Here is a 26,072-nt window from a genome sequence, read left to right on the forward strand (position 1 = left end):
GAATCTTCATATGCAAACAATAGCCAAAGGATATCCAACTTCAAGGTTGTAGCTGTCTCAATGCGCACCTGAAAGACAAGATCACAAGAGAAAGAAATTAAAAACAACAGTCATTAAAGATATTGGTCATGTGCTATTTCTAAAGCATTATGTAAACACAAGGTGATAGAACAGGGCTATTCTGGTTTAAGCAGATTAAGCTCCACATTGCAACCTTCCATTAAAATCTATGCATTAATTTGGTGTCGCTCAATGGGAACACCCACAGGTTATAATTCTTTCCTGGTCATGTGCTGCTCACTAGCGTGAATGGTTCATGAGAAAAGCCAGCTCTGATAACTGTAATATTACAAGCCTGAATTATGTTGTTTCTTCATGACCAGGAATAAGAAAAGAACATTTATCCCCTATTCACAGGATAGGGGATGCACTTCTGATTGTGGGGGCTCTGACTGCTGGGACCCCCTACCATCTGGAATGAGGTGGAAGTCGTGCATGCGCACCACACCTTCATTCACTGTCTACCAGAATACTGTAGATAGGTATTTTATTTGTTCCACATACAGTACAGAAACCTTTTGGGTTAACAATCATTCATCAGGATTAAAGATACAGAATACAGTACATACAACCATGTCCACATAATAATATATCAAAGTCCGCAATTCCGTTATCATCCATCCAAAGTATTGTAAATAATAACTAGCCATTAATAGCAAATTTTAAAATGTAACCTGTATAGTGTGAGCACAGATAAGATTGTTCCTTCCATTGCAGCATGTTTGACATATTTCCACTTGGAATTATATTTTGGGGACCACTCCTAGGCCACACATCCTTTCTATTCTGCTGTTTACCATATTGCCCATACATTACCAGGGTACATCTACCCATATCACCCTCTTGTGTTTGATACTTATTTACTCCACATTACACTTACACTTCCCTAGTGAATGTACACATTGGAGATAACAAAAAAAAAACTGGCTTATATGATTTTCAACACATTTATAAAAAGTTTCAGACACCTTTTAGACATTTCTCAACAGTTTCGGAAAAAGGGGGCGGGGCACAGGTGGTGTGGGTTGACAGCATGCCAAAAGTGTGTCAAAATTCTGGTGTAGTTTAAATGGGTACTCCGGTGGAAAATCTTTTTATTTAAATCAACTGGTGTATGATTAGCACCACGGCCATAACAAATTTATTGTTCTGGGGGGACACAGGGTTCCTCCAGCCAATAGATGTCAGGGCATGCTGGGAGTGTTAGTGGTGAAACAGCTGGAGGCACCCTGTGTAGATGAACTAAGGGCGGAAGTCGGCCCCCTCAGCAGGCATCAGTGATGTCTGCCTGCTGGGGAAGTCTGCCTGTAGTGAGCACACTGCCAGGCAGACAAAAAGGCATTTTTTATATAGTAAAAAATTTAATTTAAAGCAGGGAGGAGTTAGGGAAAGATGGGGAATAGGCAGGAACAGAAAGAAGAAAAAAAAAGGATGGTGGGAGCTACCCTTTAAGCAAACTAAGAGTTGGTTTACATTAGATGTGGCAGATTTATCAAACAGCCTTTGACAATGTAATAAACCTAGCATGTTCTTAGACTGTTTTAGACTTAGACATTTACACTAAATTAGACAGTTTTAGTAAATTATGGCAATTGTTTGTTTCTGTGTTTGCCTCTTTGGTCATGAATTCTAGCTTATATGTCCTTACACTAGAAAGGTTACATTCTTCCTCTCCTGTAATGATATTATTCCTGACTACGTTTAGGATACCTTATTTTTTTAGTGACAGTATTCAAGTACTGGTACTAAAATAGGAAGTCTTTAGGCCTCACTAAAAGCAATAACATCAATAATCACTCATTCAGCATCAATGCTCTTGGAGGTCCCTGTAAAGTAACCCGGCCACATTGAAAAAGTCCAATCAGATGGCGCCATGTTTCAGAGCAAAATGAGGTACCGGTATGTAGATTTATATACACCATTTGTGGTAAATAACTAGTAATGTATTCATTTAAACGGACACTCATTTCAATAAACTTTGCACAGATTAATAGTAGAGGTTAATATAACAAACTTTAGAATATATCTTATTAGGCCAAAATGCTTCCTCCCTCCCCTCTCCTGCAAGACAGTCTTCCACCGATGAAAATCAGCTCAGCATTGTCCTGTGTCTAGCAATGCAGAAGTTAAGAAAAAAGGTCAGCACCTTCCCCCTTCTTTTTCTCTGGCTGTAATGTGGACAATCAGTCTGCCAGCAACTCCATACAGCCTCGAGAAGTGTAAGCGTGTTAAACAGTACCTCAGCAGCGGTGCGTTCCCCAAAGAACAAAGTTCATGTGTTCATCCAGCAGAAAGAATGAAGGTCGCACTCACATGGATCAGGTACAAAAGCTTGATGCTGCGTTTATTTCGGCAGTGCAGTAAAAGCAAACAGCAGGTCAGGACGCGACTTGTGGATCAGTCCATACTGCGGGTTACAGCTGTTGCGCGTGCGCAAGCACGCTTCATCAGATCCTCCCCTCTCTCTGGTAAGCCACCAATATATAGCTCTCACCTGGTGACGTAGCCGAGGGAGGGGAATTCAGGTTTACAAACATTTTATTACAACCATCAATAGCACTGTGTTCACACCAGAGCGAATAGATCCAAACACACAGATACAATGTACAAAATTACAAAAAAATTAGTTTCTAAAAACATTTGCAAAGCAACAAGTTATTTGTGAAACAAACACATACAGAAATTTTTACTGCAAGAAAACACTGAAATCAAGCCTCTCATTAAGGCCCAGATTTCCATGTTTATTTGTTCTGAGAATCCATCTGGCTTCGGCTTGAAGTAAATTTTTCCTCAAGTCGGAGCCTTCTTTCTTTTGGATTTGTTGAACACCCTGGAAAGTTAACACACTACAGTCCCCCTTATGTACATCATTGATATGCGCAATGAAGCGAGGTGAACCCTTACCTGAGCGCACCGAATAGACGTGCTCCCTAAAACGGGTATGAACAGGCCTCGGGTATGCCCAGGTAAAAGCGACGACAGCTACAGTTAATCACGTACACCACCCAAGGGGTTCTGCATGTGATTAGATTTCTGACTATTGTTTCTACGCCCCCTATTCTTACCATTTTACCTGATTTAAAGAATGGGCACCAGGTGCAAGAACAGCACCTATGGTTCCCCTTTTGGCCGGTGTCACTAAGCCAATTGCTATCTACCTGCAGACTTGTACTCGAGCCATCGGGCCATATTTGAATGAAATGGAAAAATGCTCTGTGGGAGGTTGTGTCCCACTTCTTGACCTTCTATTCTCTCCATTCAATAGATCCCTCCTGCTCTGCACCAAGGCCCTATTAAAAGCCCGGTCCAGAACAGAGGGAGGGTAGCCGCTTGCCTGCAATCTCTCTCTCAGTTCACCAGCCTTTACCCTAAAATCTTGTATTGTACTATTAATGCGGCGTAGGCGTAAAAACTGCCCATACGGTACCGCACGTTTAACATGTAGAGGGTGGTAGTTGGTAAAGTAGAGGAGAGAATTGCACGCCATTGGCTTTCTGAAGCCAGTGGTAGTGATAGTACCATTATCGTTTCTCACTAATACATCCAGAAATTCTAGCAGTTTTTTGTCAACCTTGAACGCAAAATGAAGATTCATGTTGTTTTTACTGTTCAAGTGGCTAACGAAATCCTCAAAGTCCGCCTCGGTGCCATCCCAGATCATGAACACATCGTCCACAAATCTGAGGTAGCACCGGACGGACCCGAGGAACGGGTTACTGTCAGTGGACACAAATCTCTTTTAAAAAATAGCGACATACAGATTTGCGAAAGTACACACAACAGGGGGGGCCCATCGCCATGCCCCCGGTCTGCGTGTACCATCGCCCATCAAATTGAAAAGAATTGTTATTCAAAACAAACAATAGGGAATCGCAAATGAATTGGATAGTGTCAGGTTGTCTGTCGGTGTGCTCTGGGAGTTCTCTTATGCACTCTACTCCAAATTCCTGAGGTATACTCGTATACAGAGACTCGATATCAATCGAGGCTAAGATGCAGTTTTCAGACCAGGGGATATCTTGCAGACAAGTGAGGAACTGATTAGTGCCTTTTACCAACGCTGGTACCTCCCGCAGAAGGGGTCACAGAACCCAGTCCAAATACTTGGACAAGGGCTCTGTGACAGACCCCACCCCCGAGACAATAGGTCTCCCTGGGGGTGAGGTCAATGTCTTATGAACCTTCGGCAGAAAGTACCAGCGTGGAAAAGTAGGGAATGGGGGAATTAGCTTCACTGCCCTATTCTTTGAAATAATACCTCTCTCCACTGACTTCCCCAGTAATGTCTGCAAGCCCACCTTGATCTTCTCCACAGGATTTCCCCGCAACCTTCTGTAGTTTCTTTCGTCATTTAACTGCCTAGACGCTTCCTCTAAATAATTATGACGATGTTTCCAATTTTTTGATTACAATATCATTTCTATTCTTTAACTCATCTAAAGCATGTTGTTCTACAGAAAGATTGCGAGGTGCTGTGGGGGAAGATCAAGGGCCTTACCTGGTCAACCACCCTGTTCTGGAACTGATCCAACGCACTACCTGGCGGACAAAATGTCCTGTGGACAAAATGTTGACTTAACCCCCCCCTGTAAACTCCTTCACTTCTATGACCCGACCACTGGCCGGGTCACTGGGGGAGAGGGGGAGACAACTACTGCCCCCCTCCTCCAGCAAGCCGACCAGATCGTCAGGACAATTCTTATCTTTCATTGAGGTTTGATCCAGAACACTGAACCCAAGGGGACCTATACACACGGGTAAATCACCTTCCTTTAATATATTAACAACATTTTTATTATTCGCAAATAACTTTTTTAAATTCAATTTTCGTATAGATTTAAATATGTCCACCTCAAAGTCCACCATATCAAAGTCCTCTGTCAGGCAGTAGTTTAGTCCCTTTTTTAGACCAGCGGTGGCAGCACCACTTAACAGTATCCCTGCAAGATTTAAAATAGCAATGTCATCCGTCACTCCCGCCATGTCACCTTCTTTATCGTCACCTGCTCTTTGTTTGTGAAGGGCTCTCTTTTTACTCTTTCTTGCCCCTCTGCGTGTCCGTTTCCTTAAGGGACAGTTTTTAAATTACCTGCTTCAGCCATAGAACAATCAACAAGAACATCACCAACCTTAGAGGGTTTGTTTGTCATGGTTTTCTTTGCGTTTGCTGCCGCATCTTCTGTGCCGCTCGAATCGGAGTTGGACTTCCAATAATCGGACGCCTTCTTCTTTCCTTTATAGCGACGTCGGCGCTGTTGCCTCTTATTGCCTCCAAATGAAAACACGCGGTCCATGTCGTAGTCTAACTTATCACGTATGAATCTGTCCTTTTTGTGGTCTTTAATCACTGGGTTGCTCCGATTTTTTTCTCCAATTTTGAGTCAAACAAACCGAACTGTTGAGCAGACATCCTCGTCCGCAGGACCAGCTTGGTCCTTAACAGTTCCTCTGTCACTGTGTTGTACACTTGTTCATTCCGCTTTATGATAGCCCGTAACATATTAAGTGAGTACTCTTGGTGAATGTCCTTCCAGGTTTATAGGAAAGCTGGGTCCTCAGTAAATTGGGACATTCTTTGAAGTTTCGTAGTCCCCTTGGGACCCGTTCACACTCTAGATATGACTTGAGCGAACTCAGAGTCCAAAATAGGCGTGTCTCCTTCTCAGCCAAGGAAGAAACTTTAAATTCCAGGTTTATACGAGTATACCTCAGGAATTTGCAGTAGAGTGCATAAGAGAACTCCTAGAGCACACCGACAGACAACCTGACACTATCCAATTCATTTGCAATTCCCTATTGTTTGTTTTGAATAACAATTCTTTTCAATTTGATGGGCGATGGTACACGCAGACCGGGGGCGTGGCCATGGGCACCCCGGTTGCGTGTACTTTCGCAAATCTGTATGTTGCCATTTTTGAAAAGAGATTTGTGTTCACTGACAGTAACCCGTTCCTCGGGTCCGTCCGGTGCTATCTCAGATTTGTAGACAATGTGTTCATGGTCTGGGATGGCACCGAGGCGGACTTTGAGGATTTTGTTAGCCACTTGAACAGTAAAAACAACATGAATCTTCATTTTGCGTTCAAGGTTGACAAAAAACTGCTAGAATTTCTGGATGTATTAGTGAGAAACGATAATGGTACCATCACTACCACTGGCTTCAGAAAGCCAACGCCGTGCAATTCTCTCCTCCACTTCACCAGCTACCACCCTCCACATGTTAAACGTGTGGTACCGTATGGGCAGTTTTTACGCCTATGCGGTACAATACAAGATTTTAGGGTAAAGGCTGGTGAACTGAGAGATTGCAGGCAAGGGGCTACCCTTCCTATGTTCTGGACCGAGCTTTTAATAGGGCCTTGGTGCAGAGCAGGAGGGATCTATTGAATGGAGAGAATAGAAGGTCAAGAATTGGGACACAACCTCCCACAGCGCATTTTTCCTTTTCATTCAAATATGGCCTGATGGCTGATCAAATCAAAAAAGTTGTGTTGAACAACAGGCATTTGATTAAAAATGACCCAGAGCTCAGTAAGGTGGTCCCTAATCGCCCCATGGTAACGTTCCGGAGTTGTAAGAACTTAAAAGATCAGGTAATGAAGACGACATTTAATTCGAGTACAAGTCTGCAGGTAGATAGCAATTGGATTAGTGACGCCGGCCCAAAGGGGAACCATAGGTGCGGTTCTTGCACCTGGTGCCCATTCTTTAAACCAGGTAAAATGGTAAGAATAGGGGGCGTAGAAACAATAGTCAGAAATCTAATCACATGCAGAACCCCTTGGGTGGTGTACGTGATTACCTGTAGCTGTGGTCGCTTTTACCTGGGCAGCACGAAGAGGCCTGTTCATTCCCATTTTAGGGAGCACGTCTATTCAGTGCGCTCAGGTAAGGGTTCACCGCGGTTCATTGCGCATATGAATGATGTACATAAGGGGGACTGTAGTGGGTTAACTTTCCAGGGTGTTCAACAAATCCAAAAGAAAGAAGGCTCTGACTTGAGGAAAAATTTACTTCAAGCCGAAGCCAGATGGATTCTTAGAACAAATACACATGGAAATCTGGGCCTTAATGATAGGCTTGATTTCAGTGTTTTCTTGTAGTAAAAATTTCTGTATGTGTTCATTCACAAATAACTTGTTGCTTTGCAAATGTTTTTAGAAACTAAGTTTTTTGTAATTTTGTACATTGCATTAGTGTGTTTGTATCTATTCGCTCTGGTGTGAACACAGTGCTATTGATGGTGGTAATAAAATGTTTGTAAACCTGAATTCCCCTCCCTCGGCTACGTCACCATGTGAGAGCTATATATTGGTGGCTTACCTGAGAGAGGGGAGGGTCTGATGAAGCATGCTTACGCACGCGCAACCTGCTGTAATTCGCAGTATGGACTGATCCACAAGTCACGTCCTGACCTGCTGTTTGCTTTTACTGCACTGCCGAAATAAACGCAGCATCAAGCTTTTGTATCTGACCCATGTGAGTGTGACCTTCATTCTTTCTGCTGATTGTCCTGTGTCTGCTTAGTTTGTCTTGTAGCCCACTCAGGGATCAAATTACAAGCAATACAAGTCTATGGAGAGGGTTTAGGGATATGGGAAGGGAAGTGTCTGGAAAAACACACAACTTGCAGAGAAAAACAGTAGAGACATCTGTGTACCTAGGGAATTTATACACAATCCTGTCTGCTCATTGCTTCTATATGATGCTTTTTTGTGGGGCTGTTTCTGTTTAGACCAGTGTTTCCCGACCAGGGTGCCTCCAGTTGTAGCAAAACTTCAACTCCCAGCATGCCCGGACAGCCAAAGGCACGGTAGCTTATCCTGAAAAGTCACCTGAAACAACAGGTATGCTTTAAAGTTCTGCTCATTCTGGGGCTTAGGAGAAAGGTGGGCGGTCCAACTAAGTAATCGAGAGTTATCTTGGTATGCACAACATACAGGGAAGGATGTCAATCACTGATCAGGACCATCCACTGGACTCCTAAATCCAGAATGAGCACTGATTTAATAGATTATATTACTATTTATTCTCAATCCTTTCAGACAAATACACATCAATCTGTTTAGATCCTCCTGTTCTATAACCTGTTGTCCAAGGATCAGACTGCACTGCATGTGATGGGATCTTTATCAAGTTTTCAATACAGGAAATCATTGTGTTTTGTAGTACAGCTTGTACAGAGGATATAGAAGTATTCTGTACATTCAACACTGTTAATCTGGTTGACGAATATATAACAGGTAGATATTAGGCCTCTACCTGTTATATATTTACTAGGCATGCACTAGATTTCCAACGGATCCCATTCAAGTCAATGGAATCCAACCAGACCGGTGGAGTTTGTTGTGCTCCAACCCGTTTTTGGAGCTGTTTGGCACAAAAAAAAAGGGCCGAACAGGACAGAGCACAACAGCAATGTGAACTTAGCCTTAGCTAAAGAGACTGCTGATAATTAGCCCATTGAGAAGAAGAAACAAAACTTGCTTGCATATTGGCCACGTCTATGCTGAACGCTGTGCTGTCCATAAGGGTATTGATGAAATATAGCTCAGTGCTTATCAGCCTCCACGTGACGCTTATCTTAAACCCTAGAATTAATGGCACAAGTAATTGTCTTTACCAGCACACAGTCCGTCCTTAGCTATCTGCACGTCTCCATACAGCTAAATCCCCCTGCCTTCCCATTCTGAATTAGCTACACAGATGCAATGACATTTTAGTGGCACAAGGATATTTTTCTGTTTTATATTAGCATAGAAGGGACCCGGTGTTTCAGACAACAAAAAATTTACATATCCCAGGCTGTAAAGAGTATTTACAAAATATTCTGATTAAGAGGAGAAACAGATGGGACATTGTAAAGTATGCAAATGATCAGTAATGACATATAATGCCTAAAACTTGACTATCTGCGACAGGCTTATTGAAACATATTCTATCAGGTCCCTGCGTACCGTGGTTGGAAGTGTTAGAACAGTATTTTTTTACTCTAAAAACTACATGCAGAAGGAACAACGTCTGTCATAATCTACAAGAAACCTATGTAAAAAAAAAAATAAACTAAAAATAGTAAAATTTCAAAAATTTGCTAACCGGTGCTCCAGAAATCCTGTCATTCTAGAACAGTGTTTTCCAACCAGGGTGCCCCCAGCTTTTGAAAAACTACAACTCAGAGCATGCCTGGACAGCCTTTGGCTGTCCAGGCATGCTCTGAGTTGTAGTTTTGCAACAGCTGAGCGCACCCTGGTTGGGAAACACTTATCTAGAAAGCAGGAAAACAATCAGATCACTTTAATTTTTCACAAGCCTTTTCAAAAATAAAAGAAGTGATCTGACTGTAAGCAATTTTTTCTCTGTACAGGTTTTGATCAATCTCCCTCGAATGTTTTGTATAGACTGATAGCCTATCCTTCAGAGAGGAAATCAAAATTAGATTGGCAGGGGTGTGATTCCGGGTACCCCCGCTGATTAGCTGTTTAAAGGAGCTTCAGAACTTGTGCATGTGCCGTCGCCTTTTTAGTGTCTACCGCTGCTCGTCCTCGTATCACTATACTATTTGTAGTGGCGGTACAAGGAATTGCAGCATTGCCCCAGTTGAGTGAGACAACCCTGCAGTGCCTTGCACTGCCGCTAAAATATTACGGCAATGCATGTACAGACTGCAGTAAACACTGAAAAGGCTACAACGCTTATACGAGGATCAAGGCCCTTTAAAACAGCTGAAAATTGGATCCCCACTGGTCTAATATTGATGACCTATGCAGAGGATAAACCATTGATTGTTACATGCTGGATAACCCCCTTGAAGGGGTACTTTGGAAGAAAAAAAATGTTTTCAAATAAACTGGTGCCAGAAAGTTAAACAGATTTGTAAATTATAGACAATAGTGAAGTAGAAAATCCAGGCACTGCACTATGGGCATAAAAGCATCAGACAATGATCAAAGTCTCTAGATGCAATTCACACCGTGTGGCAAACTCAAGTCTATCTCCGATAAGGTGCTGTATATGGGGGTGCTGACTTATGAATGTCCAAGTGGTATATATAATATCACAAACAAAGAACAAAATCACACCTGCACTCACCGCAAGGGTACCACAACTCCGGCCTCGCTCGAACGGTGCCTCCAATCAACGATCGGGCATATCAGATGTGGAGCGCTCAGAAAAGGCAACTGCCGGTTTCACGCAATCACTATGCGAGGCCGGATGAAGCGCATAGTGATTGCGTGAAACCGCCAGCAGTCGCCTTTTCTGAGCGCTCCACATCTGATATGCCCGATCGTTGATTGGAGGCACCGTTCGAGTGAGGCCGGAGTTGCGGTACCCTTGCGGTGAGTGCAGGTGTGATTTTGTTCTTTGTTTGTTCTTTAATTGACTACTATCTGTTTCACCTAGCACCACCGATGGGACCCCTTGTACAAGTACCTATCTGTTGTAAACCTCTGATGTGTATCCTTTATAATTAGACCCTGTGGTTGCTAGCAGTGCCATTTGTTTCTGTCTTCTCAATTGGTTTTCGTATATATAATATCACATATGAAGAAGTCGCACTCACCCGAGTCCTCAGCAAAGTGGTAGCTTTTATTGCATATATTCGGGAGTGAACAAACAAAAGTTCATGGCGGGGAGCGAGAGTCAGCCTACACCTGTCAGCCTACGGGGAGCGAGAGACTACATACACCTGTTAGGATAAGAAGAGGGTCATTACCTGTGAGGGACGTACCTGAGCCGGAAGAAGCGTCCATCACGTGACACGAAACTAGTCGCTCCCACAGGTGTGTCCCGTGTCAAGAGGGTCGGCTGACTCTCACTCCCCGCCATGAACTTTTGTTTGTTCACTTCCGAATATATGCAATAAAAGCTACCACTTTGCTGGTGAGGGTGACTTTACTTCTGACTTCTTCGTATGTGAGATTTGTAAATTACTTCTATTTAAAATATTTAACTCTTCCAGTACTTATCAGCTGCTGTATGTTCTAGAATGTATGCAGGAAGTTGTCTAGTTGTTTCCCGTCTGACCACAGTGCTCTCTGCTGACACCTCTGTCCATGTCAGGAACTGTCAAGAGCAGGAGAGGTTTTCTATGGGGATTTGCTCCTGCTCTGGACAGTTCCTGACAGAGACAGAGGTGTCAGCAGAGAGCACTGTGGTTTGACTAGAAAGAACTACAGAACTTTCTCTGGAACATACAGCATCTGATAAGTACTGGAAGGATTAAGATTTTTAAATTGAAGTAGATTACAAATCTGTTTAATTTTCTGAAACCGGTTGACTTGAAATAATTTTTTTCTCCGACGGAGTACCCCTTTAGGGTATATTCCCACATACAGTATTCTGCGCCTATTTGATGGGCAGATTTCAATGTAAACTGAATGACTGAACACAGTTTGAAATCCTGCGCATTAAATCTGCGCAGACTACTGTACGTGTTAATAGACCCTTAAAGGTGTTCTAAGAGTCTGCTTTTACTCTTAAAAAAACAGTGCTATTTTTGTCCATTGGATGTGTTTGGTGTTGTAGCACTAAGCTATTTACATTAATAGGACTAAGCTACAATACCCGAAACAGCCTGAGGGCAAAAGTGGCGCTGTTTCTGAAAATAAAAGCAAACCCTTATTTCTAATCCTAGTCAACTCTTTTATATCTTTTAAGAAACAGTTCCCATGGATCGCAACTCTTATACAAGGTAGTGCTTAGTATAAACAGTCCATACATCACCATCCAGATTGAACAGTAGGGCACTAACCCTGAAAGAATAAACCCACTTACTTTTCAGTGATCCATAGCCAGTTACATGGACGGAGAGATCAAACTCTATATGCAATGGCCAGCAGTGTCATCTGACATTACGGGAAACTTACTGGGTTTTTTTTTGTTGCTAAATCTCTGTAGCATGGCCACTGAAATACCTTGCACGCTTGGCATCACAACACCAGCTGCCCCACCATATCAGTATACCTATATTATTACAGCATATTCTCATTGGCAAATAGCTCTGTGCAACAATTGCTCAACCTTAGTGAAAATGCCGCCAGAAAGTTGTCTACTTATTCTTTTAATACTTTTCATAAGGAATACCATTATGGAATTGACTTTGGGGGGAGGGGGGGTCGTTGGGGGTTCTTGATGCATTTCCGTATACATATAATTGCATACAGACGGCACACAGCTGTAATTCCGGAACATATGGTCCATACAGATACTCTACAGAGAGTCGGTTGGAAGACGGCAGACCTGAAATGTCACTACGCCAATGATTTTTAAACAGTGTGTCTCCAGCTGTTGCAAGACTACAACTCCTAGCATGCTGGGAGTTGTAGCTTTGCAACAGCTGGAGACACACTGTTTGGAAAACACTACACTATGCTATTACTCTATATGGGTATCATTTTTATTTTATAAAAACTTGCAACCAAAATTCAGTGTTGGTGTTGCTTCACAAATGTACGGGATATTTTCCTTGCCCTTGGTAGTGGGATACAGTACTAGCATACCGAGCTCACCCTGGTCCCGAGAGTGGACACCTCTACCCTAAATAATTCAATATACATATTTCCCTATAGACATATTCCACAGAAAGCCTGGATTAGCGAAAAGCAGACAAACAGCTGAGCTCCGTAGAGCAAACCCAGACAAGTTTATCATGAAATCTTGCTTTCAGCTTCACTCCTATAATCCCGATTTAGTAAGAACGCACAAATCATCCTTCCATTAAGATGAACAATTATGAATATTTCTCTATACGTAGGATGTGTCTGTTTAAAATGTGCACTAAGGCATCAATGTAAAAGATAGCAAAATATTAACAGGTTCCTTAGGGATTTTAAACAACTAAATTCCATATAAAGCAAACAATTAAAAAGGACTGCGTGACAGAGCACTATGGTTCTGGGTCAGGAAACTCTCATTGTGAATCCTTATTCACAAATCACTGAACACATATACGGGGAGGAAAACAAGAACTGTATAGTGTTTATGCTTACAATGCATGATCTACTACCTCTTAGGGTGCATTCACACCACGTTTTGTTCTTACGATCACCGGATCCGGCTGGGAAATGTCAGAACCGGGCGCTCCCCTATCCCAGCTGGACCTGGCCCACATCTTATTAATTTGAATGAGCCGACCGGAGTCAGATAGTAAACATGTTTGGATTGTTCTTTTATCACGATTCAAAGAGGATGCACCCTGGGACATTATAGACTTTAATGCAACTTATTTTATTGTCTCAGGGTTCACATTGGTGTAAGGGGTGACACAGACCAATGCCCCAGGATCACAAAAATTCCCCAAGGGAGTTAGCCAGGGATCCCAATTACAAACATTCCTTAAAATCTGGGGCATAAAAGAACAGGGCACAAAGACCCCAATATAGAAAACTCTTCTTAAAGGGGTACTCCGCTTCTAGACTTCTTATCCCCTATCCAAAGGATAGGGGATAAGATGTCAGATCGTCGCGGTCCCGCTGCTGGGGAGCCCCAGGATCCCCGCTGTGGCACCCCGCTATCATTACAGCACAGAGCGAGTTCGCTCTGTGCGTAATGACGGGCGATACAGGGGACGGAGAAGGTGTGACGTCATGGCTCCACCCCTTGTGACATCACAACCCGTCCCCTTAATGCAAGTCTATGCGAGGGGGAGTAATGATGCTCCGGCCCCTGTATTGCCCGTCATTACGTGCAGAGCGAACTCGCTCTGTGCTGTAATGATAGCGCAGTGCCGCAGTGGGGATCCCGGGGATCCCCAGCAGCGGGACCGCGATGATCTGACATCTTATCCCCTATCCTTTGGATAGGGGATAAGATGTCTAGGGGCGGAGTACCCCTTTAATGGTCTAGTCACACGTACAGTATTCTGCGCAGATTTGATGCACAGGATTTTCTGCTGCAGATTTCAATGTAAACTGAATGACTGAACACAGCTTGAAATCCTGCGCATCAAATCTGCGCAGAATACTGTATGGGTGAATAGACCCTAAAACTAAACACTAGATTTTAACGTTAGTTTAGTGTCACCAATATCACTTATAAGTTTTTACCAGTACCTCAGTAAAAGTTACGTTTTAGGGAGAGTTTTCTATATTGGGGACTTTGTGCCCTGGGCTTTTTTTGCCCCAGGTTTTGGTGAATTTAAGTCCCTAGGACGAGGCTAAACCATGCGAAAACAAGTCAAGAGTTGGCTTAGGAACACAGGAACCACATTATTTGGTTTTCAAAAGTATTTATACTTTGAGGTGTTTAAGTTTAGTTTACGTTAAGAGTGAGACAGTGAGCAGCTACAAACTGCAGGGGCATCAGCAAAGGCTACAGAACAGTCCTATGTAAACTGAACCGTCTAACCCACATTACCAAGTTCTGAACCCTTTTAATTATAGTGCAAAACCAGAAGTGCTCTATGTTCTAGGGCAGCAATTAATTGTCCAGTGGCGTCCTAGGTTCCCCAAGCAACTTTTTTAGGGAAGGCGTAACCACGCACACATAATCTTCTACCTTCTGAGTCTCCTCCTGCATTTACTGCGAGTCCAGCCTGTCGCATGGAACCTGATATCCTGGGAATCATGATAATTGCAGAGAAAAGATGCAGGAAGCTTAAGATCGTGTACACTGGGCCTCCTCTTCACTAGACAGGCTGACCAACTAATCGATTAGGAAAATGGTTGACGACTATTTTTCTAATCAAAAGGTAGATTAGTTGTGTCAGCCCTATTATGTCCATAACTCATATCGGCTCTTAACATAATTGACAATCTTTAGGAACTACAATTCTAAAGTGTGAATATACCGTGGATACCTATGCCTATGAAAGCAATGCCACCCTGTAGCCACAGTACTCAGTGGGATAACATTTACTGATTTTTTATGTAATTAGATCTAAGGTTCTTTCTACACTCAATTTTGGAGTTACGGTTGCTTTTTCTGGCACTATTATAGCTGGAAAAAACACTAGAACCCAGTTGACCGCTATTAAAGTAATGGATTAGTTTGGAAGCCCATTCCCATATACCATGTAAGATAATGAATGTGAGGAAGGGGGGCGCTCTATGTACAATCTTCATATCTTGGCCTGAATGGAGAGTAGCTATGGAGAGTCATTCCCTGTGGAGCACCTGTCCTGCATTACACAAGCAGTCAACTGCTTTTTGAATGGGTGTTGTGTTATACTTACTTTTTCTGTGGTGAGGCTGGTATTTCTCCATTAGAAAAAGAATAAATCAGATGCAGCTGAGACTGTATAAAAAATAAAAAGTTAATGCTTATCTATCCCTGGTCCTTCCGCATCCCCCAATTCTTCCAGCTGTTGAGACGAGAGTTTGTAGCAAGACCTGCCAACTCAACCAACAAATGACTGGCATCAGTGGTATGCCGCCTAAGCTAGTGATTGGCTAAGTGGGCAGGTCCACACTGAGCTCTCATCTCGGAAGCAAGAAGTAGACAGGAGATTGGGGGACAGGATAGGGCCGAACCGGAGCTGCAGCGGGACAGGGGGAGTTAAGTATTACTTTTTTCAATTATTAATTTTGGATTGGGGGATTCTAGTAGAAATATACTTTCTGATCAGACCACTGTCAAATGACTTGGCCTTATACAGTGGGGTAAAAAAGTATTTAGTCAGTCACCAATTGTGCAAGTTCTCCCACTAAAAAAGATGAGAGAGGCCTGTAATTTTTATCATAGGTATACCTCAACTATGAGAGACATAATGAGAAAAAAATCCATAAAATCACATTGTCCGATTTTTAAAGAATTTATTTCCAAATTATGGTGGAAGTAAGTATTTGGTCACCTACAAACAAGCAAGATTTCTGGCTCTCACAGACCTGTAACTTCTTCTTTAAAGGGGTACTCCGCCCCTAGACATCTTATCCTCCATCCTCTCGGCTGCAGAACCCCACTGTCATTACTGCACAGAGCTAACTCGCTCCGTGCGTAATGACGTCACGGCCCGCCCCCTCAATACAAGTCTATGGGAGGGGGCGTAGCGGTCACCACACCCCCTCCCATAGACTTGCATTAAGGGGGTGGGCTGTGACGTCACGAGGGGGCGGAACCGAGACATCACAATGCTCCGGCCCCTGTATTGCCGGTCATTACGCACAGAGCGAGTTAGCTCTGTGAAGTAATGACAGCGGGGTGCTGCAGCCGAGATCCCCACGATCAGACATCTTATCCCCTATCCTTTGGATAGGGGATAAGATGTCTAGGGGCGGAGTACCCCTTTAAGAGTCTCCTCTGTTCTCCACTCATTACCTGTATTAATTACACCTGTTTGAACTTGTTATCAGTATAAAAGACACCTGTCCACAACCTCAAACAGTCACACTCCAAACTCCACTATGGCCAAGACAAAAGAGCTATCAAAGAACACCAGAAAAAAATATTGTAGACCTGCACCAGGCTGAGAAGAGTGATTCCGCAATAGGCCAGCAGCTTGGTGTGAAGAAATCAACTGTGGGAGCATTTATTAGAAAATGGAAGACCACTGATAATCTCCCTCGATCTGGGGCTCCACACAAGATCTCACCCAGTGGGGTCAAAATGATCATAAGAAAGGTGAGCAAAAATCCCAGAACCACACGGGGGGACCTAGTGAATGACCTGCAGAGAGCTGGAACCAAAGTAACAAAGGCTACCATCAGTAACACACTACGTCGCCAGGGACTCAAATCATGCAGTGCCAGACATGTCCCCCTGCTTAAGCCAGTACATGTCTGGGCCTGTCTGAAGTTTGCTAGAGAGCAGATCCAGAAGAGTATTGGGAAAATGTCATATGGTCAGATGAAACCAAAGTAGAACTTTTTGGTAAAAACTCAACTTGTCGTGTTTGGAGAACAAATGCTGAGTTTCATCCAAAGAACACCATACCTACTGTGAAGCATGGGGGTGGAAACATCATGCTTTGGGGCTGTTTTTCTGCTAAGGTACCAGGACGACTGATCCGTGTAAAGGAAATAATGAATGGGGCCATGTATTGTGAGATTTTGAGTGAAAACCATCTTCCATCATCAAGGGCATTGAAAATGAAACATGGCTGGGTCTTTCAGCATGACAATGATCCCAAAAAAAACGCCTGGGCAACGAAGGAGTGGTTTCGTAAGAAGCATTTCAAGGTCCTGGAGTGGCCTAGCCAGTCTCCAGATCTATACCTCATAGAAAACCTTTAGAGAGAGTTAAAAGTCTGTGTTGCCCAGCGACAGCCCCAAAACATCACTGCTCTAGAGAAGATCTGCATGGAGTAATGAGCCAAAATATCAGCAACATTTTGTGAAAACCTTGTGAAGACTTACAGAAAACGTTTGATCTCTTATTTTCCATCATAATTTGCAAATAAATTATTAAAAACTCAGACAATGTGATTTTATGGATATTTTTTTCTCATTATGTTTCTCATAGTTGAGGTATACCTATGATGGAAATTACAGGCCTCACTCATCTTTTTAAGTGGGAGAACTTGCACAATTGGTGGCTGACTAAATACTTTTTTGCCTCACTGTTGAATCCATTTTGGTGGTAGGTTTGCATTGTTAACACATAAGTATGTAATAAACTATAGAGTTTTTGGGTAAGTTGATTCTGACAAATTTACAAATACATGCTGCAAGCACAGGATAGACGTCTCTTCAAAGGAACATATGTTAGACATTATCATCATGTGCTTTTTAAAAGGCGGTGTGAACACAAAGATGCCAGCCAGGACATGAAGAGTTTTCCCGCTCTGAAGCAGATAACTATTTAATTCCAATTTCCTAGCGCATATTGCAATTTATTTTCCAATTACTAAGTCAACAAAAACATTACAGCACCCTTGGGGACGCTATTTGTGGCACTTTCTATACAGTATTGTGATAAGCAAAATACATTGTTAGCAGCAATAAAGACAGAATGCTTTAGAAGAGAACAAAGATAGACGACAATACAAACTGTGAGGCTAGAATAAAGGCAAAATAAAGACAAAGTGTCAGTCGCTGAACAGTGGGACAATAATAGGATGGCGGTATACACATACACATTGTCGCTGTACATCTGGAGACCATTGAGAAGGTTCTGTTGTTGCCGGATTCAAAGTAAACTGCTTATATTGGAGACGCTTTATCAGTTTCTGCAGTCACACTATATTTTATTAAAAGCAAAAAAAAACACATTAACTTGCTCTTATCCATCACCTGTCCTAAGCCCTAGTAAGTTTTCATTCTATTTCTCCAACACAAAGTTTTAGCTCTAATTCTGGCAAGGCTGAAATATGTGAAGATGAAAGACAAGGAAAAATTAATAAGAGAACTGGCAACTTTTTCCATAAGACGGGTTCCCTAATCCATGTAGTGTATGAACTGTCTTTGAAGAAATGTTTTGTATAGTCTTATTGATCTCTGAAACGTGAAAGATTTGTCTCGGTACTGCTCCTGAGCACTAAGCCATAATTTAAAGTCTATCTTCTTTTCCTATGCAATGTCTCTCCCAAGCATCCCTCCGTTTACAACGCTTCTGCACACTTTTCTAGCATGTCGTTATACTGAAAGATAAAGACTTCTTTTGCTGTGTTCTAAGGCCAGTATGAGAGATGTAAACCAAACCTGTGCAGATTGGAGAGGAAGTCTATTGTATAGCAATGTACCTAGAAGGGAGGAGTTTTAAACAAGCCATGGTAATAAGGAGATTTAAGGCCATATTAAACTACCCAGTCACGTCTCTAAATGAGTGCCGATCTAATTGACTGGTGTTCATAGAGACTATTTTAAGGGCTCGAGTATTGTGTGATTGTTCATGTGCCCCAAATTCTTATCAGGTAATGGATGAGGATGTTTTGTCAGGTCAAAACGATCCAATCAGCCAACGAATGAACATTTGCTCCATGTAATAGGCCACTAAATCTGTATAACAGATAGAACTGATAAAAACAACAATCACTGGCCTCAGTGTTTTACAGCATGAGAATGATAAGGCCAGTGATTCCATAGGTAAACAGGTACATTATTGCTGCAGCACCGAGCTGTAATGTGAATGACGATGAACAAGTAGTAAGCCAATGGAACCTAAGTCCTTTTGTTCTCATGATCATTGCAATATACACCTATAAGATAAACACACAACATCTGGTACAATCTGATACTTTTGCACGAATACAAGCAATACACAGTAAATATCTACTATACCCTGGTATGATATATGACTATGTTGTTCTAATAATACAAAAGCAAGCTGCTGAATACAGGAGATTACAAGAATCATTTACATAATGGCTTTGTTGCCTTGACACATATCTGTATATGATTACCGTTCCAACAACAGGCTACTGCAGAAACATAAATTCTAATCACATGTAGCACAATGTGGTCTGAGCCATATACATAGGTTAATGAGCTGCATATATTGACTTTTCTGCATCCTAATGCATTTTTATCATTTTCAATGAGGTGAGCCTCTACACACTCAGCACTGAGTATGGGGAATGGTTACATCCAGTTATCAATCCATTTACGATTCCGGCAAAAATAACAGAGTAAATATAAAATGCAGAAAAAGGATGCTCTGGAATTATTTCATGGGACATCAAAGTATATTAAAACAGACATGTCAGAACAGCTGACAGGTCTTATTTAAAATGAATCTGTCAACTCTAGAATATGCCCAGAGCTCACGTGTCAAGGAGGTGGTGCTCAGCTGCAACATGCATGCCTTCTTCCTCCCCCACCCCTCCCTGCCTTGAATAATTAATGTGCAAAGCTCAGTGCTGGAAGAAAAGCCCTGTAAGTCAATCAGTCTAGACAGGGAGGAGTAGGAGAGGGAGTAGGGAGGTTCTTTTGGACACTTGAGCTCTGAGCATGGTATAGAACTGACAGATCCCTCTAATGGAGTTAATGAGAATACTGTTAAAAGTGAAATCCAGACACATGTTCACAACATGCTTTATATTCACAATTATTACAAAAAGGAAGCTCATCTTACAAGATATTACACGAATAATAGTATGGCCCCATATGCTGTTTTGTCTATAGGTTTACTGTGTCCACCTTAATAAATGCAAAGGAGATGCTTAAAAAGCATATTTGCAATCTCCTCTTCTGCCAAGCAGAGAAGATGCCGCAGCTTCAGAAGAATATGGCTCCCCACACCAGGGATCTCTCTACATGCTTGGTGGAGAAGAGAGAGAGAAGCAAGACAAAGCATGTGTGTCCACCTCGGCACACTTACTGGGGTGGACAAAGTAACACTATAGAAAAGAAATAGCAAGTGGTGCGATACTAACAATATTCATTGAGTACCTCTTGAGATGAGCAATTTTTAAATTTTATATTGTGAATACAAAATCTGCTCAAAATTTGGGTCCGAATTTGACTATAAATAATATTTTGTAATGGGACAACCCTGCAAGTTCCTAGAGAATCCCAGTATAATGCCAGTGACATACTGCTCCTCCCACCCACCAGGTTCCTCCCATGCTGTTGCTGCTCCTGATGTCATTTCAGGCTCTGTACATAAATCCTTCCTCTATCTATCACCTGGTTAATCATCCAGCCACTACTGCTCCAGTATGTCTCAGAAAAAGCTTCCTAGTGAATCATTTCTGCCATGTTTTCTTTTCCTACGTACTGTCTGACATCAGTTTCTTGACTACAAAACACTTGGTCTCACACATATGCTGCCAGCCCAAGACCTTGGCCAGCAGCAGGACTTGTGTCTACCTGTTCCCCCAGATAGGTGTCTCTTACCTACTGGGCTAGTCTCCACCTATACCACTACCACTCCCAGTGGTAGTGACCAGGTAGTCCTTAAATGGAGTATTCTGGAATATTTTTTTCTCTTCAGCCTTTAAGCTCATGATGCTGTGTCACAGGTTTCTTTTCTGTCTGTGCGCCACTTTGACCAGTTTTCATGCACAGACCCACACTCAGGAAGTGCTTTTGGTTGTCTCAGACTTTTCTCAGCATTCCATATGGCCTGAGACAATGTTATAAGTCACATGGTCCCCACAGGGGCTGTGGCTATGCCGCAGTGGATGTGTGGATAGCAGGGTGGAAGGAATTTACTAAAGTAATCCTATCCCCCCACCCACTGCAGCATAGCCCCACCCCTCGAGACCATGAGACTAATGATATTTTGTCACTGTCCGCATAGAATGGTGGGACAGGTCAGATAGGTTTGTAAAATTGAAAAGACTTGCAATACAGCACTTCTGGGTGTGGGACCCGGGCATGTAAATGGGACAAAGCTGCGCATAGAGGTTATAAATGCATATTGTATAGTATTAGAACTTGGCATCATGGGCTCAAGGCATAAGGAAAAAAAATCTTGCAAAAAGCAATGACCTGATCTTCACAGGAAAGGGTGAAACTCAGGGGGCTACTTAGGCAATGCCCTTAGGAGAGTTCCAAAGTCAAACCAGTTAGGTGCCACAGTGCGCCTTTACCTGTTGCCCTTTGCACCCAGTTATATAAATGAAAATACACATAATGTACTGTACATAGGTTGAATTTTAAATTTTTTTTTTGCAAATACAGAAAGGGCTCTACATAACGAGAAAGGTGACAAGTTTGTAACATCAACACCATATGAAGGCAATCTACTTATGAATATTATCTTTCATAAACAGCAATTAACATTTAGAACCTATTACTTCAATTAGGTCATTATGAATAATAAAATTAGTACTGCATAGAGCGAAAGAAAAAAAAAAGGTCTGCTGCAAACCGTAAGGAAACGCTTGACAGTTCTGTAATGAGGAACGGCTCAGTGCCGTGAAATGTATTCATTATACTGCCTGTCAGGAACAATGCTGACAAAATGATACAACATTTAGCCAATTAAACAAATTACTAATGTGATTTTTGTCACCTACTTCTCTGAGCCTTGGCGACTGAAGGAGAGAGGAATATCGCCTGATACATATTAACAATGAGATACTTGTCCTTTGTTAAGGCTCTGTTAAATCACACTTGAATTGGACTTCAAGATCATTTAGGATAGAGCCACATGGAGACGCTTCCAGGCAGCCAAGACATGCCAGTGTGCTGTTCGGCAGAATGTTCTACTGATCGCTAATATCCAAGTAGTTTTGAGGGTAAATCTGCTTAATTCACTCATATGCCCAATAAAGAACAGACCCTGGACTTTTGTTTTACCAGGAAAACAGCAGTTTTTGGTGATCTTAAATGTTTTATCAAGTTGTGGTGCAGCTTTGAAGCTAAAACCAGGTGTGAATAATTATGGTAAAAGTAAAAAAAAGACAGACAATATGTGTATCCCCTATCTAAAGGGTAGGGGATAAGTTTTAGATTGAGGGGGGTCCAAGCGCTGCGGGCCCCCCATGATCTCCTGTTTGGAGCCCCAGCTTTCCTTCACAGTGGCGCGTCACAACCCCAGCCCAAAGCAGGGGGCACCACGCCACCTCTATATAGCTCTATGGGAGGCAATCTTCGGCTCTCCCATAGAGCTGTATAGAGGGGGCATGGCGGCCTCCACTTAATGCGGGAGTCATGAAGCGCTGCTGTGAAGGAGAGCCGGGGCTCCAAACAGGAGATCGTGGTGGGGCCCCAACACTTGGACCCCCTGCGATCTAAAACTATCTATAACTGATAATTTTTTTTACATGATACTTCTTCTTTAATAATTGATTTAAAAAATGCATTTCAGCACAGTTCTCAGCTACGTCTCAGCCACTTTGAAGCCGCTCGTTTTAGCCATACATACATTGAAAACTATAAAAAAAATTATAGTAATGACAAGCAGAGGCGTTACTAGATATTTTGTCAGGTCTTAGGCAAAACTCAAACATGAGACCCACACTGACAAGCTGTAGAGGTGTAGCAGGGGGAAGGATGTGTGGCGGGGTGGAGGGGATTCGGAGGTGATGGGCAGGTAATTACCTCCTCTTAGGTAGATGACTCCAAGTAGGTAGACATTTTCCCCCCATTAGGTAGACCCCAGTAGGTAGGTAGATAGGTAGATTATCCCAAGATTTCAAGGGAATATCAGCTCTAGATCATGCGCAAGTGTCAAAAAATGCTGTGCGAACCATAGGAGATGCATATGCTGTGGTTCACACAGCCTCTGTAACACTTGAGCTGAGAGCATGATCTCAAGTTGACAGATTTCCTTTAAACTTTTTAGTAATTTACAGCATCGGTGATTACTATCTGATCATGGGGGTCTGACTGCTGGGGCCTACACCGATTCAAAGAACAGGGACTCACTTTTGTTTGGCCTTCACTCCATTCATTCTCTATGGGACTTGCGAAGATATCAGTAAGGCTGCTTTCACACTATAAAAATTCATCCGTAATGAATTTTTCTAATAGCCGTTTAACCCGTTATTGCCCGTTATTAATAATGGCATGTTATTTTGTGACAGGTGAATGAACGGAAGTAATAGTGCATGCACTATTTCTCCCGTTACTATCGCCAGTCACAAAATAACGGATTAGAACGGCTATTAGAAAAATCTCATTAGACTATAATGGGATTTTCTAACGGCCATTTATCCGCCGATTTTCAAGATTTTTATGACGGATGTTCTTTACGGATGAAATTTTATAGTGTGAAAGCAGCCTAAGAGTACAGCGCTCTTCAATATTTAAATGTTCCATAGAGAGTTCTATAGACTGCCACTGATCAAATACTTATATATATCTTGCGTTAACCCCTTTAACCCCATAATCATGCAGCAATTTTTTGCGTTTTCATTTTTTCCTCCTCTTTTAATATCCATAACTCTTCCAATTTTTCATCTATAGGGCTTGTTGTTTGTAGGACTTATTGTACTTTGTAATCACAGCAATAATTTTACCACAAAATGTATGGTGAAGGGTTGCGTTTTTACGCAGTGTACTTTTCGGTAAAAAATACACATTATCTTTACTTTGCAGGTCCATACGATTCTAACAACACCCAATATATATAGGTTTTGTTTTATTTTTCTGGTGAACTAAAATAACTTTGTGTAAGAAAATTTGTAGGCTTAAAATTGTCCAATTCTGACCCCTATAACATTTTTATTTTTGTACATACAGGGCTGCATGAGGGCTCATTTTTTGTGTTATCACACAGCATTGATCACTGTTCTCTGCGGTCTGTTGCTCTAGCATGCCAAAGTAGGCTGGAGCCACAGACCGAAGATCCGACAACAAGGAGGAAGGTAGGGACCCTCCGGCCGTCAGTTAAGGTGATCAGGACCGCGCAATTGCCCGGCAGTGGTCCCAATCACCCATAGCAATTAACTGTTGCTGGCAATAGGTTCCGCAATCAGCTTTGATCACAGGATCTAAAGGGCTAATAGCCTCGTATTGGTGACCACCGCTGGAGGCTATTAGCTGTGGCTATTGATTCCAGCCGAGGGCCGCGCAGTACGGAGTAGGATGATGTCACAATCCCGCTCCTGTAGCTCCCGGTCTTGTTCCCTGCTCTGGTTCTCCCACAATCTTCTGCTCCAGTCCCACTCTGTGATCTGGTTCTCCTGCAATCTTCCACTGTATCTTCCGTCCCGGGGCCGACTTAGAGCAATGGCTGAGCTGATGCTTCTCTGCTGGGTCCCGCTGCTAGCAAACAGCAGCGCTGATGTCACGAAGCTCCGCCCATGCTCTATGTCAGCCTGGGAAGGAAGATGCAGAGGAGGATTGCAGGTGAACAAGAGCACGGGACCAGGTAAGTATGGTTGTCATCAGTGTCACCTGCACCGGTCTGTATCAACGGGTTACTGCAAGTGAACGGATGACAGATTTCAAACGTCACAGCCTGGCATACATCTTTAGTCACCTTCACTTCCAAGCCTCTTTTTAATTGACTTACAGGCAGTGGAACCTTAACAGCACCTGAGCAGCTTGGCCCCGCCTCCTTGACACTTGGCTAACAAATAGGCTCCAGGAAAGGTACAGTTTGTTTCTATACTCAGACAGCTATGCAACAGTGTGTGCAGCACTTAGCAGCAAATAGAGCTGAAATATTACATTAAAGGGGTACCCCGGCGCTTAGACATCTTATCCCCTATCCAAAGGATAGGGAATAAGATGCCTGATCGCGGGGGTCCCGAGGCTGGGGACCCCCGTGATCTTGCACACAGCACCCCAGTTAAAATCAGTCCCCGGAGCATGTCCGCTCCGGGTCCGATTACCGGCGACCATGGGGCACGCGGCGTGTGACGTTACGCCTCCGCCCCCTTGTGATGTCACGCTCCGCCCCTCAATGCAAGCCTATGGGAGGGGGCGTGACAGCTTTGCAAGATCAGGGGGGTCCTCAGCAGCGGGACCCCCGTGATCAGGCATCTTTACCCCTATCCTTTAGATAGGGGATAAGATGTCTAAGCGCCGGAGTACCCCTTTAAGGCTGAGGGCTATCAGGCTTTTTGTAGCATTAATGATAGTTCACCATATTTTTGACAACTCAATGTAATCATTTAGACTGGAACTGAAGTTTAACAGGACCTAAAAAATTTTTTAAGCCTACATAGTTTTGTTACCGTGAGCCCCCAGAGTGATAACATAGTGATTTTAGCCTCTTAATATTGTTACTGAGCCCCTGAGAGCCCTCGCCACGGTTACATCTTTGTCTCATTTTCCCGATTTCATGGGGTGGGCCCAAAGCTGTTTTCCAGTAATACACACAAGGGGACTTCTTTTCCTTTACTTCTCTGGCCTATCAGAGGACTGCAATTACGCCACTCTGCTATGTTAGGATAAAGTGTCAGAGGAAGTGCAAAGGACTGAACAGGTTGACACTGTTCCAGGGGATGATTTACAGTACTGTCAGATGATCAGGGGTTATTTCAAGGTGCTATGTAAGCAACAGCATAATAGTAAGGAAGGGGTCAGTTAACAACAGCAGCCCAGCTCTAAGCAGTACCGAGGCGTCCGATAATGATCATGACAAACTAAAGCAGTGGTTTCAAACTGTGGCCCTCCAGATGTTGCAAAACTCCAACTCCCAGCATGCCCGGACAGCCGATGGCTGTCCGGGAATGCTGGGAGTTGAAGTTTTGCAACATCTGAAGGAACACAGTTTGAGATTACTGAACTAAAGGG

At 42.9% G+C, this 26,072-nt stretch overlaps 1 protein-coding gene across 1 annotated transcript in view; it reads right to left on the reverse strand.

Annotated features, from left to right (window-relative positions):
• IPO11 (importin 11) overlaps positions 1-26,072 on the reverse strand; it is a 494,099-nt gene that overhangs the window by 302,937 nt on the left and 165,090 nt on the right. The window contains exon 17 of the mRNA XM_056541414.1: positions 40-68. Within this exon, the coding sequence (XP_056397389.1) occupies positions 40-68 (29 nt within the window). The remainder of the gene's footprint in view (positions 1-39; positions 69-26,072) is intronic.

Source organism: Hyla sarda, chromosome 1, assembly GCF_029499605.1.
Source record: "Hyla sarda isolate aHylSar1 chromosome 1, aHylSar1.hap1, whole genome shotgun sequence".
NCBI classification, from domain to species: domain Eukaryota; kingdom Metazoa; phylum Chordata; class Amphibia; order Anura; family Hylidae; genus Hyla; species Hyla sarda.